General features: G+C 39.0%; 1 protein-coding gene across 2 annotated transcripts in view; it reads left to right on the top strand.

The window, feature by feature from the left end:
* PDSS2 (decaprenyl diphosphate synthase subunit 2) overlaps positions 1-14,720 on the top strand; it is a 307,454-nt gene that overhangs the window by 117,987 nt on the left and 174,747 nt on the right. For both annotated transcript variants that reach the window (XM_030809530.1, XM_003278917.4), the window contains exon 2: positions 5,976-6,110. In XM_030809530.1, the coding sequence (XP_030665390.1) occupies positions 5,976-6,110 (135 nt within the window). The remainder of the gene's footprint in view (positions 1-5,975; positions 6,111-14,720) is intronic.

The raw sequence follows: 14,720 nt of genomic DNA, 5'->3' as shown, positions 1-14,720 counted from the left end.
AGTGAGAACTGCAGTCAGCCATCTAAAGTACAATGTGAGAAGACAGAGCTGACTTGCCCAAAGTTTTACCTACTCAATCCTTACTTCCATGAAATTGTTTAGCTTTTAGAATATTAGTGTTATTAGTGTTTACTCTTCATCTATTATAGATCTAGAGAAGAACTTTAAAGGAGGCCAAGATCTCCCCACCTAAAATTCAGCTTACAAACATATTTAGAATAATATTATTTAAAATTAGGGATATGCCTATATTAGCTAATTTTCCAGGACTATGTAGTATGCAACATCTTTTTGAGTTGAATCAAAATATTATTTTAGGTTTGGTACATCTCTAGTTTGTCCATCAAGCTACCCTCTTTTTTTTTTTTTATTGACTGTTACAAAAGTCTCCTAATTGGGTTCCTCATATTCCCTTGGTTTCCTCTTCTCTTGTCTACCCAAGTCATTTTCTACACTGATGATAAATGATTTTGTTTTGTTTTCTAAAATATCTGATTATGTCACTGGCTGCTTAATAAAATACCATAGTGCCCTTGCATTGCTCTTTGGATAAAGAGCAAACCTCTTATGGCCTGTTCATCCGAGGTGGTCTAGTTCCTGTCTGCCACCAGTTTCATTTCATACAATGCTCTCAGCCTTGCATATGCCCCTCCTTGTGCTGCAAATATACCCCCCTTACCTGTTTCCTTCCCGCACCCCCTTTTCTTCCTTTGGATATCAACTCTTTGCAGACTTTCCTGCAAAGTTATTTTCCCTATTCTAAGCTCTCATGGCACTCTTGCTCTTTTTCCCTTGTAGCGTCTGTTACCAGTGTAGTTTCACAGTTCCTCATGATTTGTTTTTTATTACCAGTCTCTTCCATTAGACCATAAGCTTTGCAAGCTCCATGTCTGGTTTTGCTCACCATTGCATCCATGCCTAGCACAGTACTTGATATATAGAAGGTGTCCAGTCTCATTAATTTAATGAACGAATGAATGAATGATATTTTTGTTCATTAGCTAAGAAAACCCAATTCTGTAGAACTTTAATGATAAAGATTATAAAATACTAAATATTGCTTTCATTTATGACACTTTAATGACAAGGCTTTTTCAATTTTTGTATATGTTGTGGAGTATTAGATAATTAACTGTAGTAAAGTGAGGCCATATAGAATCACAGAGTAAGAAAACAACCTCAGATGTCACATATTCCAGGCTTCTCTCTAACGTGTTATGTCAGAGTCCATGCAGCTTCCTAAACATCTCTAGTAACAAGCACCTCAGCATTACCAGAGGTTGCTCTGTTTTTTATTTCTTTGAGCCAGAATTGGCCTGCTATGGTTTCTGTCCATTAGCATCAGTCTCTAAAGTAATACTTTCAGCCTGGCTCAGTGGTTCACCCCTGTAATCCCAGCACTTAGGGAGGCCAGGCCAGAAGATCACTTGAGGCCAAGAGTTCAAAAGTAGCCTAGTCAATATAGCAAGACCCTGTCTCTAAAAGAAAAAAAAATTAATACTTACGAGATCTATCTCCTCTCCACAGGGAACCCTTTTAAAAGAACAGACAACTCTCCTGCACCCCTCCAGATTTATTTCCCTCAGTTCTTCCTTTACGTACTGTGTTCCTGCCATATTGGCTCTAGAAACAACTGTGTCCTCCTCTCTTTCCCTTCAGACCTCCACACATACTGTTTCTCTCTTCAGAACACTTTTTCACCCCTGCCCCAGATCCCCTGGCTACTTCCTTCTCATCCTTTAGATCTCATGGAAGTCTCTTTGACATCCCCTGAATTGTGTTAGTTGCTTCTTCTACGTGCTCCCACAGCCCTTATTCATCCCCTAAAACAATTCATACCACATTTTATTGTGATTTTTAAATCCGACTACTATACACAAGAAGGGAGGCCACATCTTAACAGTGCTCCTCATCATATTCTCCATTGTCTGTTTAGCACCAAGCCTGGCATGTAGTGAGCATTCAGTACACTCTTGACTGAATAAGTTTGAGAACACCAACCTTACCATTTTCTAAGCTAGCATTCATAGATGTGGTGGTATGTGATTTCACCATTTGCTGGTTATGCTACAGCTTATGAGCATCCCTTAAGAGAAGCACTGAGAAAAAAGTAGAGTGTTCCAGATGAAATATGACCTGTGCTACATGAAACATATTATCTCTGTAAGTTTAGAATCCCATGTTTTTTTTGTTGTTTGTTTTTTGTTTTGTTTTAATTTGCTCTGGAGGAAAATTTCATATTCTCTTTTGGTTGTGAGCTAAATTTTGAGCTGTAGGCATTATCCACTTATTTCAATACTGTTTTTTTAAGAGTGTTAATGAAGTGAATTTAAAGAAATGGTGTTTTGGAAACAGTTATTTAATTTACTCAAGCTGTTAGTCTGTCCTCCAGATTGTTAACCACTGACTTATGTGAAAATTAATGACCTGAAGTTGTGCTTTTCTGAATGCTCTCTTAATTTTTGTCACCCAGTTCATTACAGCTTCTTTTCCTGACCTTTTCAGTAATGCATTCTGAAAGGGGTGTTTTCATTATTATCATTGAGATAATGATAATAATGATTAGGGGGTGGGAAGAATTCCTTAACTTTTGTTATTTGAGGAGGCAGAAAAGTAAATAACATAGGAGATTATATATGCTAGTAGAGTGGCGAAGACTTTTTGAAAGTTACAAGGAGAAAGAGTAGAAGAAAGAAAATGTAAGAGTTGAGAAAAAAATAAGATCACAAAAAAGTAACAAGGAAAGAAAATGTAATTTACTGATTACTTGATCACCGACCATGTGCTTCCATAGTGTTATGTACTTTGACCTATGTTGTCTCTTCCATACAATGACTATGAAAAGTAGACATTGTTACCCTCATTTTATACAAGAGGTCATAGCCTTAGAGTCACATTCACAGCTAGTGAATAACAGAAGACTTTTTCAGACCTAGGCTTGTCTGGTTCTAAAGCCAACTGTTCTCATTTGATGTAGCAAATGGTTTTGTACAAAGGAAGCAGATGGAGCATCACTACATAGCATAATGTTTAAAAGTGTATGTAGACTCTAGAGCCTGTTGGCCTGGGATCAAATCCTGGCTCTGTCATGGTTCTGCCACCTACCAGGTATGGTACCTTAGACAAGTTACTTGATTTCTCTGCGTGCCTCATTCCCCATCTGTAAAATCAGGATAATTGTAGTACCCTCCTCTTAAGAGTTGTGAATTAATTTAGTTAATATATAGTAAAACATGTAGAACAGTTTCTGACATATAGAATATAAGTGTTTGCTGCTGCTATTATTAGTTTGTGTGTGTGTGTGTGTGTGTGTGTGTGTGTGTCGTATGTGAAAGGTCATATTTCTGAGAAGTTTGAAGATACTGTTAAAACTGTTGTCAGGGCCGTTAAATCTGTGTGATCTGGTCAGACTTGTCTCAAGGTTCGCCTCTTAGAGTTCTTGCTGAATCATATCCTTAATCCCTGACCAGGCCCAGCCACACACACACACACACACACACACACACACACACACACACACACCTCTCTTTTCCTTTTCTAGAATTGAAAGCCAATTCAGACCTTCTCTTTATTATAAAAGAAAGGAAGAATAAAGATTCACTATAGGTAATACATAAAGAAGAATCTAGTAGCCTAAGTTAAAAGCTGTAATTCAAAGCAAAAAAAAATTTAAAAAGCTCTTCTTTTACATTTTTGTGTTCCGTAATAGGATGCCTCCTAACCTCCCTAAAATTCAGGTTCATAGGATTTAAACAGATTGTTATATGACTGTAAAGAGTTTGGGACATTTCTGATGATTATTTGTTTCTGTTGTGATGTAACTGTATTACTTTAACTTCCTTTTCCTAGGAAATTAGAATTTCTTTTTAAAAATCATTTTAAACCCTTTTAACTTGCTGAAGATTGTCTACCTGGTTAAGGACAGAATATAAGCAGAGAAAGCTATAGCTGTTACTTTGCAGAGAACCTAATGATTTGTCTTACTTTGAAACTAATGAAAGGTAAAAGGGGCCCCTTTTAAAAATTTCTGTTTGGAGATGAGGGGCAAAAATTTTCCTTTTTTTTTTTGAGTTGGAGTCTCGCTCTGTCACCCAAGCTGGGAGTGCAGTGGCTTAATCTCAATTCACTGCAACCTCCACCTCCTGGATTCAAGCGATTCTCCTGCCTCAGCCCCCTGAGTAGCTGAGATTACAGGCACCTGCCACCACGCCTGGCTAATTTTTAGTAGAGACGGGGTTTCGCCATGTTGGCCGGGCTGGTCTCGAACCCCTGACTTCAGGTGATCCGACCCCCACCCCTCCGACCCGGGCACCCCAAAGTGCTGGGATTACAGGCATGAGCCACCGTACCCAACCAAGATTTTCCTTAAGTAATGGACTAACTCATTATTTTTGGCTATGTTACCTTAATTAACTTAAATTGATTCTTTGTTCAAAAACTCAACAAGGAAGCCTTGATAATTCAGTCAAGTATTATAACACTAATTTTTATTTTCTTACTGCATTTGAGAACTATATTTGTATATTATTTATGTATGCTGTAATCTATTTGATTAGTGCTCATGAACATTGTTCTCAATATGACTTTACTGTAATATATTGCCCATAGTTTTCTAATTTTTTAAAACGATGCCACTTAGTTCTTGAATGACAACCATTTGTAATACTTTAAAAAGAAAATATATTCCTGGGAAGTATTTCTAGCCTCAGGTATAGCAGAAATTATAAAAGTTCAGTCCTCATGTCAAAAGATATGCCACATTCTAAGTTAAAGCCTTGTTGTTGCCTAGAATTATAATGTTTGTAAGTAATAAGCAACATTTTTGCTGATGGCATTCACTTTCATTTACTTATCAAATAAATTTCTGAGTCTTTTGAATTTGGTTTAATCCTTTCATTCTCTGAGCTTCTTCTCTACCTGTGAAAACAAATCATTTTTTACTGCTGTTTACCACCATCATCACCAAATAGTATCACTTCATCCAAGCAATGTGATTTATATGTCAGTTTCTATCAACTGTCACAAACCGGTTTAAAACTATGGGTTCTTCTTGTTACCAGAGCAAATGATTAAGATTGTGAGATAGTGTGTAGAGAGCGGGGAGACCCAGAACTAGGACAGAGCAGACGAGGAAGCCTCAAATGTGAGATTGTCACTTTTTTTTTTTTTTTTGGAAACAGAGTCTCAATCTGTCTCCCCACCTGGAGTGCAGTGGTGCCATCCTGGCTTACTGCAGCCTCAGCACCCCCCTAACCCTGGGCTCAAGTCATTCTCCCTTGTCAGCCTCCTGAGTAGCTGAAACTACAGGCACATGCCACCATGCCCAGCTTATTTTCGTATTTTTTGTAGAGACGGGGTTTCACCATCTTGTCCGAGATGGTCTCAAGCTCCTAGGCTCATCTGACCACCTTGGCCTCCCGAAGCACTGGGATTACAGATGTGAGCCACTTCCACCAGCAAGATTGTCACTTTTAAAACTAGCCATGGACTGGGCATGGTGGTTCACGCCTGTAATCCCAGCACTTTGGGAGGCTAAGGCAGAAAGATTGCTTGTGTCCAGGAGTTCAAGACCAGTCTGGGCAACATAGCAAGACTCTGACTCTACATTTTTTTTTTAATTAGCTGAGCATCGTGGTGCATGCCTATAGTTCCAGCTACTAGGGAGACTGAGATGGGAGGATCGCTTAGGACCAGGAAGTTGAGGCTGCAGTGAGTTGAGATTGTGCTACTGCACTCAGCCTGGGTGACAGAGCAAAACCCTGTCTCAAAAACAACAACAAAAGCAACAACGATTTCTCTAGTTGTTTCCTGAACTCATGGCATCCTCACATTAATTTTCCTCCCTGACCTTGTTTCTTTTCAATAAGTCTCATTGTCCAGTTTTAGAAGTGTGAGCATCTTTGTAGCTGTTTTCTAAGTTATCTGATGATCTCGTGAGGGTATATTAATCCTCTTCCTTCTTTACTTGTTGGCAGGGGGCTTGTACATGACAGCTGGAATAGCCTCCAGTTGAGGGGCTTGGTGGTGCTCCTTATCTCTAAAGCAGCTGGGCCCAGCAGCGTGAACACTTCATGTCAGAACTATGACATGGTCAGTGGGATCTACTCATGGTAAGAAGAATTTAGTCTTTTGACATTGCTCTCTACATCGTGTTTTCTTTTACTGGACAGAGGTCAGTGGAAATCACCATTCTTTGTCATTCTCTGATTCAAAGATAGATTAAAATATAAGGTTAAAAATGGATTTTTATTGTTCATAATAAGTGATAGTCTTCACCAACTCTACACATAACTCTAGTAAATTTCTTCACACATTTGTGTGAAATACTTGCCTTTCTACTTTGGGCATTTAAAATTTTCTGTTCATCACTTCTCCCTCCGTTATTATGTATCATTGTGTCTCTGTAGAGACCTCTGTGCCACTTAGTTCAGGATTAATGATTTTTAAATCTACTCAGAATCATACCTTGTTGGCCGGGCACAGTAGCTCACACCTGTAATTCTAGCACTTTGGGAGGCCAAGGCTGGTGGATCACTTGAGACCAAGAGTTTGAGACCAGCCTGGACAACATGGTGAGACCTCATCTCTACACAAAATTTAAAAATTAGCTAGTTGTGGTGGTATGTGCCTGTAGTCCCTGTTACTCAGGAGACTAAAGCAGGAGGATTGCTTGAGGCCAGGGAGGTTAAGCCTGCAGCAAGCCGTGATCGTGTCACTGCCCTCCAGCATGGGTAACAGAGCAAGACTCTATCTCAAAATAAAATAAGATAAAATAATACCTCATTGTATAAAGATTGATGCTACTATCATTTTAAGAGCTATAGTCTACTTTTTTACTGGTTATTGGATTAAAAAATTTTTACGTCTCATGCATTTAGATTAAAAAACAAATTTGTAAGTATGTATTACTCACTTTTTGCTGCATATAAAATAAACTTAAAATTTTCAGTTTTGTTTAAAAAAATCACTGGTTATATTTTTAGTAACAGTATGTCAGCAATAATTTTATTTAATTCTAGCAATATGCTTGGCACTGTATTAAAAGCCTGTATAGATGTAACAATCAACAGGTAGACTTTGGCATATGAAATTAAAACCACCCTAACAATATGGGTGATAAGGAAATTTTCCTCACAAAAAGCAGTATTTCTAGGAACTTTGACTTATGGCTAATTGACCTTGTTGATTTACTTTAAAAATAAATCTATGGTTTTTTTTTTATTTCTAGTGGTCTTGTCCATAAATGTTTTCTGTTCCATAATATTTAGGGATTACTGTTGCTTGCCAGCCAGAAATTCAATGATCCTCATTAGCAAGCAAGCAAAAAGATTACTGTTGTGACTACAAATGCCTATTCCTCCAGCCAATATAATTTTTTGTAAACCTTTTACCATTCATCCATACAAATACCCTTCACTATAAGGGATATTTTGTGATCACCTATTCACTCTGAAATGGTTCATATTTGTTTAGTGCTTTTAGGTTACTAAGCATTTTTATGACAGCTATTCCATTTGGTTCTTATAATAATACCATAGTAAGAGTTGTTAAGCTTATTTTACTCAAGAAAACAGATTCAAAAATTTTGAGGCTTTTTCTGGTGACACGTAATGGGGAGAGTTGAAGCTCTAACTGTAGTTCTCATGTTCCTTCCAAATCTCATTGTTGTTTATTTTTTCTTGATTACATTCTACCTTTCTAGTCTATTTCAAAATATATATGTATTTCAGTTATAGATCAGACTAGCATTAAATTAGTATGTTAAAAAAAAGTCGTCTTGTAAGCATATCTTTAAAAACTTTTAAATGGAAAACTCTTTGGTACATCTTTAGTACATCTACATCCTTCCCCAAAACCTGCTTGAATTAGAGCTCAAAAGTTTACCTTACAGGCCGGGTGTGATGGCTGATGCCCATAATCCCAGCACTTTGGGAGGCTGAGGCAGGTGGATAATGTGACTCCAGGAGTTCAAGACCAGCCTGGGCAACATGGAGAAACCCAGTCGCTACAAAAAATATAAAAAATTAGCCAGACATGGTGGCATGTGCCCGTAGTCCCAGCTATTCAGGAGGCTGAGGTGGAAGGATCGCTTGAGCCTTGGAGGCAGAGGTTGCAGTGAGCTAAGATTGCGCCATTGCATTCCAGCCTGGGCAACAGAATGAGACCCTGTCTCAAAAAAAAAAAGTTTACCTTATAAATTTTGTAGATAACTCTTGGCTAAGTTTAGTTGCAATAACTAGAGAAAATATATAAAAATTTAGAATGAGTACTAATTACCTGTTAGTCCCTGGAAAGCAAATGGACCTCACATTGCCTTGTATCCCATATATCTCTGTTTTCGGTTAGGAATTCCATTGATTTTCAGTCTGCTGACTTTGACCCTTTCTTATTAGTCATCTGCTTGTATATTTGGATAACCACACGTACGGATAATGAGCACCTACTAATTTTTTATCTCTAATCCTAAAATAATCCTTGCAAAATACTACGTGATACATAGTAAATATTCAATAAATATTTGTTACATAAGTAAATTATTCCTATTTTACAGAAGAGATTGCTAATACTCAGGTTAAGACTTATCTGAAATATTTTAGCTAGAAAGTGATAGAGTTGGGATTGAAATCCCATTTTTATCTCAAAGTGTATACTCTTTCTACTCAGCAGGAGCTATTAATCTGTATGCACATGGTGCACTGTGATGTAACCTTGCGTTTCTAATTCTTATCTAGCCTCTAGGAAACAATTTCATTGCTTTTGGTCCTTCACATAACATGTTGGTAGATGGTCATTATAATCCAAGCAATTTGACTAAAAGAACTTTGGAAAAGAGTAGGGGTACATTGTGAACATGAAACCTTTCCAAATAACATAAATGGGCTTTATACTCAAGTGTATAGAATCCACAGTTACATTTAAGGAATAATCCTGGCATGTAAACCCAGGCTGTTTTCTATAATCAGACTTCATCTAGTAAGTCATTGGGGGTGTTTGGGTGTTTTATACACTTGTTAATGTGAAAAAGTAATTTGGTATAGTACTATGAGAAACCATTAATTTGTTTCTCTACCCCTGAAGTCATTTGTTTAGCTCTTGCTTCCTTAATTGTTCAAGTGTAACTTTTGCTGGAGTCTTGTATCTATAATGCTACAGTGAATTATTTAACATTTGATGGAAGTACTGATTTGGGAGCTTTTTAATTCACCTCCAAACTACTGGGATTTACCTTGTTGGTATTTTTTCTCTCATAAACTTGACTTTGATATCAGATAATGGGACCTGAGTAAATTACTTGAAGGACCAAATGGGAGTTAGGTGATCTCTTTTGTTTGGCCTAAGGATATAATTGGTGCTGTGGATATCTAGTGAACTAATCATATAACAGCCAGGAGAGGCAGAATTTAGGCTAAAATGTAATAACTACATTTTGAAAATCGGGCAAGAAAGCCACATTTATAAAAATGTACCGTAAACATTCACCATAGCCTTTTGCCAACAAGACTGTGAACTTATTATCCCTAGCCACAATCAAGAAAATGTTTACAACTTCCCATTCTATTAGTAATAGCATAGTTTTATTTTGTGTACAAAAGATAGTTTATTACAATATGTAATGCATAATTTTTAAAAGTCTAGATTTTTCTCATGATATGATTATTAAGTTTACAGAAATTCACGTGAATATTTTGGCTGATGGTTCCGCTTTCTCGGTTGTTTTATCAAGAACTGACTCAATCTTCTCTTCTAACTAGTAGTTAAAAGCAGTCCACAGACTGAACATATTTGCACTCTACTTTCATTTCCTGAAGTTTCCCAGCACCTTAACTGGTAGAAGAGACTGAAGCAAGTATACCAAATGCATTTTCTTTTCTTCTTGAGTACCCGGCTGGACTACATTTCTCAGCTTCCCATGCAGGTGGCTGGCCATGTGACTGAGATCTAGCCAATGGAGTAGGAGTAGAAGTGATATTTACTATTTCCTGGCCATAAAAATGTTGCATTTGTAATACTTGTTAAGCAGATGATCTGGGAAGTGACCCATTCAAGATGAAAGTTGCCTGTGTCTCTGAATCACTCTTGAAGGAAAGTCACCTGCCCATCAGGAACATCCATACAGACTAGATGTATGAGAAGAACAATCTATTTGTTAAGCCACTTAAATTTTAGGGTTTGTCTGTTGACAGCAGCAAATGTTACCTTTTTCCTTTTTTTTTTTTTTTTTTTTTTTTTTTTGAGACAGAGTCTTGCTCTATCACCCAGGCTGGAGTGAAGTGACGCAGTCTTGGCTCACTGAAGCCACTGCCTCCCAGGTTCAAGTGATTCTCCTGCCTCAGCCACCCAAGTAGCTGGGATTACAGGTGCCTGCCACTGCACCCTGCTTCTACACCCCACAAAGATGTGGGGTATAGAAGTACTTAGCAGGGCCCAGAACAGTACCAACATTGTAATTAATAGGCACTCAGTACATAACTGTTACATGATTGTATGAATTTATGGAAAAGAGACTAGCTTCATTATGTATGCAGGTATTATGGATTGAATTTTATCCTCCCAAAATTCATGTGTTGAAGTCCTAACCCCTAGTACCTCACAATGTGACCTTATTAGGAGAAAGGATCTTTATAGAGCTAATCAAGTCAAAATGAGGTCATTCGAATGGGCCCTAACTCAGTATAACTGGCATCCTTATAAAAAGGGGAAATTTGGACACAGATATGCATATACAGGGAGAATGCCCTGTGAACTGAAGGCAGCCATCTACAGGCCAGCCTCACAGCCCTAGAAACTCATATATGAGAAGCAGGGAATGAAGATGAGGTGGAAAGGAAAGGTTGAAGTCAGACTGTGAAGGACCTGAGGAATTAGGGCGATATCCTGGATAAATTGTGGGGAATTCAAGAGGCAGCAGAGTGGACTTGGAATCTGGAAGCTGATTGCACCACCTACTAGCCGCGCCTCAGTATGTACTTCACAGAATGGTTTTCAGAATTAAACGAGTGAGTAGAATAATGCATGGCACAGTAAGCATTCTGTAAGTGTTTGCTCTTATTCTTAGCTATTATCAAAAAGGTGTTTAAGCAAAAGGGGTCACGTTACTGTATCTGTGCTATGGAACATAATTAGCTGATGCTTAGAAGGTGACCCTGAGAGGTGAGGTCCAAGATAGAGAGTCAGCCAGGGAATTAGTGAAGTCGTCTAGGCAAAAGCTGAGAGGGAAAGCAGAGACGTGGAGAGGGGATGGAGCCGTTGCCCATAGCAAGCAGTTAAAAATTGGCTGAACCAGACTTGAACCCACTGGGTCCTTTGATTTCATGCCTTTTTCTTGTCAGCATTTACCAATTTCTCTTCCAGAGCTTAAGTTGTAACTAGGTGTTCAGTGGGACAAAAGGTTCTGGGATCAATTAAGTGTGGGCATACCAAATTAAACAGAGTTAGAGAGATTCCTTCATTTGAGAATTCTCAGGAGTTAGGTACGGATTTATGTATCATGACTTTGAGATATTGTTTCCCAGTCATTTGACTACAGAACCCATTGGTCCCTGTCAGTAGTAGTACACCTTGTGGAAAGCTGCAAAAGTTTGGTATATGTTTCTCTATATCAGCATGCCTAACTTTGAATCCTAATGAGAACTCTGTGAGGCAGAAATAACAGTTTCAGGCTGGGCACGGTGGCTCACACCTGTAAACCCAGCACTTTGGGAGGCTGAGGTGGGTGGATCATTTGAGGTCAGGAGTTCGAGACCAGCCTGGCCAACATGGTAAAACCCCATCTCTACTAAAATAACAAAGAAAAGAAAAGAAAAGAAAACAGTTTCACCAGTGAGAAAACTGAGACTCAGGTGAAGTAACTTTCCGAGGTCCCACATTAAGTAGTCAAGTAGAGGAAGAAACATGTATATTGGTTATAAATTGTCTGGGTTCAAATCCTTGTTTCATCACTTACTAGCTGTGTGACCCCAGACAAGTTAGATAACCTCTCTGTGCCTCATATGTCTATTAAGTGGATTAAATAAGTTAATACGTCGAGAACCCTTACAACAGTGCCTCATACATAGAATATGCTTCACAAATGTGGTTTATTATTGCCATTCCAGACTCCAGTCATGCTGCTTCATGGCCTTTATTAGATTTCCCACTCCTTCAGAGTAGGCTCTTAGCTTTGTATACTTTTATAGCTCGCCAATGCCTTGGACATAGTATTCATTTAAATCTCTATCTGGATGGCTGGATCTTCTGTATAACATAAGTGTTTTAGACTGAAACAAACATTTGAAACACATGTTTTACAGTGTAAGTCTTACAGAGTAGTTTAACATGGGCGATGACTTAAAGGGATGGCGGTTTATTATGTCCTTTGCAACCTGTAGTTCAGGATGTGAGCTATAATCAGACTCTGAAGCACTCTTCATGAAACAATCTTAATTTTAAGCTAGTTATTATGTGAAGCAATATAATATATTTAAAGAAGGAAAAGAAAAGTGTTAACTGGGCGCCATGTCTCATGCCTGTAATCCCAGCACTTTGGGAGGCCGAGGTGGGTGGATCACGAGGTCAGGAGTTCAAGACCAGCCTGGCCAAGACGGTGAAACCCCGTCTCTACTAAAAATACAAAAAAATTAGCTGGGCATGATGGTGGGCGCCTGTAATCCCTGCTATTCAGGAGACTGAGGCAGAGAATTACTTGAACCTGGGAGGCGGAGGTTGCAGTGAGCCAGGTTCGCACCACTGCACTCCAGCCTGGGTGATAGAGCAAGACTCCATTTCAAAAAAAAAAAGAAAAGTGTTAGTAGAATAGCACACACACACACAAATACCAAAATATAACACAACACTTAAAAGGTGTTGCAGAATGTCCAGGGAAATTTTTTTTTTTTTTTTTTTTTTTTTTTTTTTGAGACTGAGTCTCACTTTGTTGCCAGGCTGGAGTGAGTGCAGTGGCGCAATCTTGGCTCACTGCACCCTCCACCTCCCAAGTTCAACTGATTCTCCTGCCTCAGCCTCCCAAGTAGCTGGGACTACAGGCATGTGCCACCACACTCAGCTAATTTTTTTGTATTTTTAGCAGAGACAGGGTTTCACCATGTTGGCCAGGATGGTCTCGATGTCTTGACCTTGTGATCCGCTTGCCTCGGCCTCCCAAAGTGCTGGGATTACAGGCGTGAGCCACCATGCCTGGCCCTGTCCAGGGAAATTTTTTAAGTCTCATCAAAAGTTTATTTTATTTTTCCTTCATATTTCAACCGATTCCTTTTTTTACTACACTTTCTTTACCCACCTCTGTTATCTGCAGCTTCAATTCTGGTATCTGTAAGTCTTGAAGTTTTACTGATAGGTTTTAGACTCTCCTGAGTTTGTGTTACCCTTAACTCCATTTCCTCTAAGCAGCAGAGGGTAGAGAATATGCTGCTGCTGGGGACCAGTGCAGTGATGATGTTCCCACTGCATCAGAATTGCAGCATAGGGACCTGCTGGACCACATCCAACCGCGAGACACACCTGCCAATCTGAGGAAAAAAACACTAAATTGAATTAAAGATCTGCAGTGTCCTGGGACACACATATTCATTTATAGAAGTGTAGCCACCTTCTTTTTACCCACCTTGCTCTGTCTCTAATCTGTTTGCTACAGAGATCAATTCAGTTATAAGTAGAATATGCAAGAATGAAAAAACATTAAATGAGTAATTGAATGAGAAGTAAAGTGATCGTTGGCATTTCTTCTTTTTAGATGGTCTATTTGCCAGGATGCATAATGGATACTGACCAATTTTAAAGCATACCAATTCTGTTTGTAAAACAGCTACTTTTTTTTTTTTTTTTTTGAGACAGAGCCCTGCTCTGTCACCCAGAATGTAGTGCAGTGGCATGATATCGGCTCACTGCAACCTCCACCACCCAGGTTCAAACGATTCTCCTGCCTCAGCCTCCCGAGTAGCTGGGATTACAGGTCTGCACCACCATGCCTGGCTAATTTTTCTATTTTTGGTAGAGGCAGGGTTTCACCATGTTGGCCAGGCTGGTATTGAACTCCTGGCCTCAAGTGATCTGCCCTCCTTGGCCTCCCAAAGTGCTGGGATTACAGGTGAGCCCCTGTGCGCAGCCAAAACAACTATTTTTATCTTATTATTATAACTTATGTGACTTCTGGGTGGCAGGTGAGTTGGCAAATAAGAAGAAAATCATGACCAAACATTTTCTGTATTTATTTGTAATGCTGATAAGAGAAGACTGTGTCCTCTATGTGCTTTTAAACATAGTTCAGATGATTGGGCTGGGTGCAGTAGCTTATGCCTGTAATCCCAATACTTTGGGAGGCCAAGATGGGCGGATCACTTGAGGTCAGGAGTTTGAGACCAGCCTGGCCAACATGGCAAAATCCCGTCTCTACTAAAATACAAAAAAAAAAAAAAATTAGCCAGGCATGGTGGTATCTGCCTGTAAGTCCCAGCTACTCAGGAGGCTGAGGCAGGAGAATCACTTCAACGCAGGAGACGGAGGTTGCAGTGAGCCAAGATTGTGCCACTGCACTCCAGCCTGGGCAACAGAGCAAGACTCTGTCTCAAAAAAAAAAAAAAGAAAAGGAAAAAACATGGTTCAGATAACTGTATTTTATCCATATTACCCCAGCATTCAGCATGTTTCTAGCATATAGATAGCAATGACTATTTGATCATGGCTGAATAATTGTCACTAGTAGTGGTAGTATTTATCTCAGAGCA

The sequence above is a fragment of the Nomascus leucogenys genome, chromosome 3, assembly GCF_006542625.1.
Source record: "Nomascus leucogenys isolate Asia chromosome 3, Asia_NLE_v1, whole genome shotgun sequence".
NCBI classification, from domain to species: Eukaryota; Metazoa; Chordata; class Mammalia; order Primates; family Hylobatidae; genus Nomascus; species Nomascus leucogenys.
The sequence above is the reverse complement of the archived record's forward strand: the minus strand, read 5'-3'. Positions and strand labels throughout refer to the sequence as shown.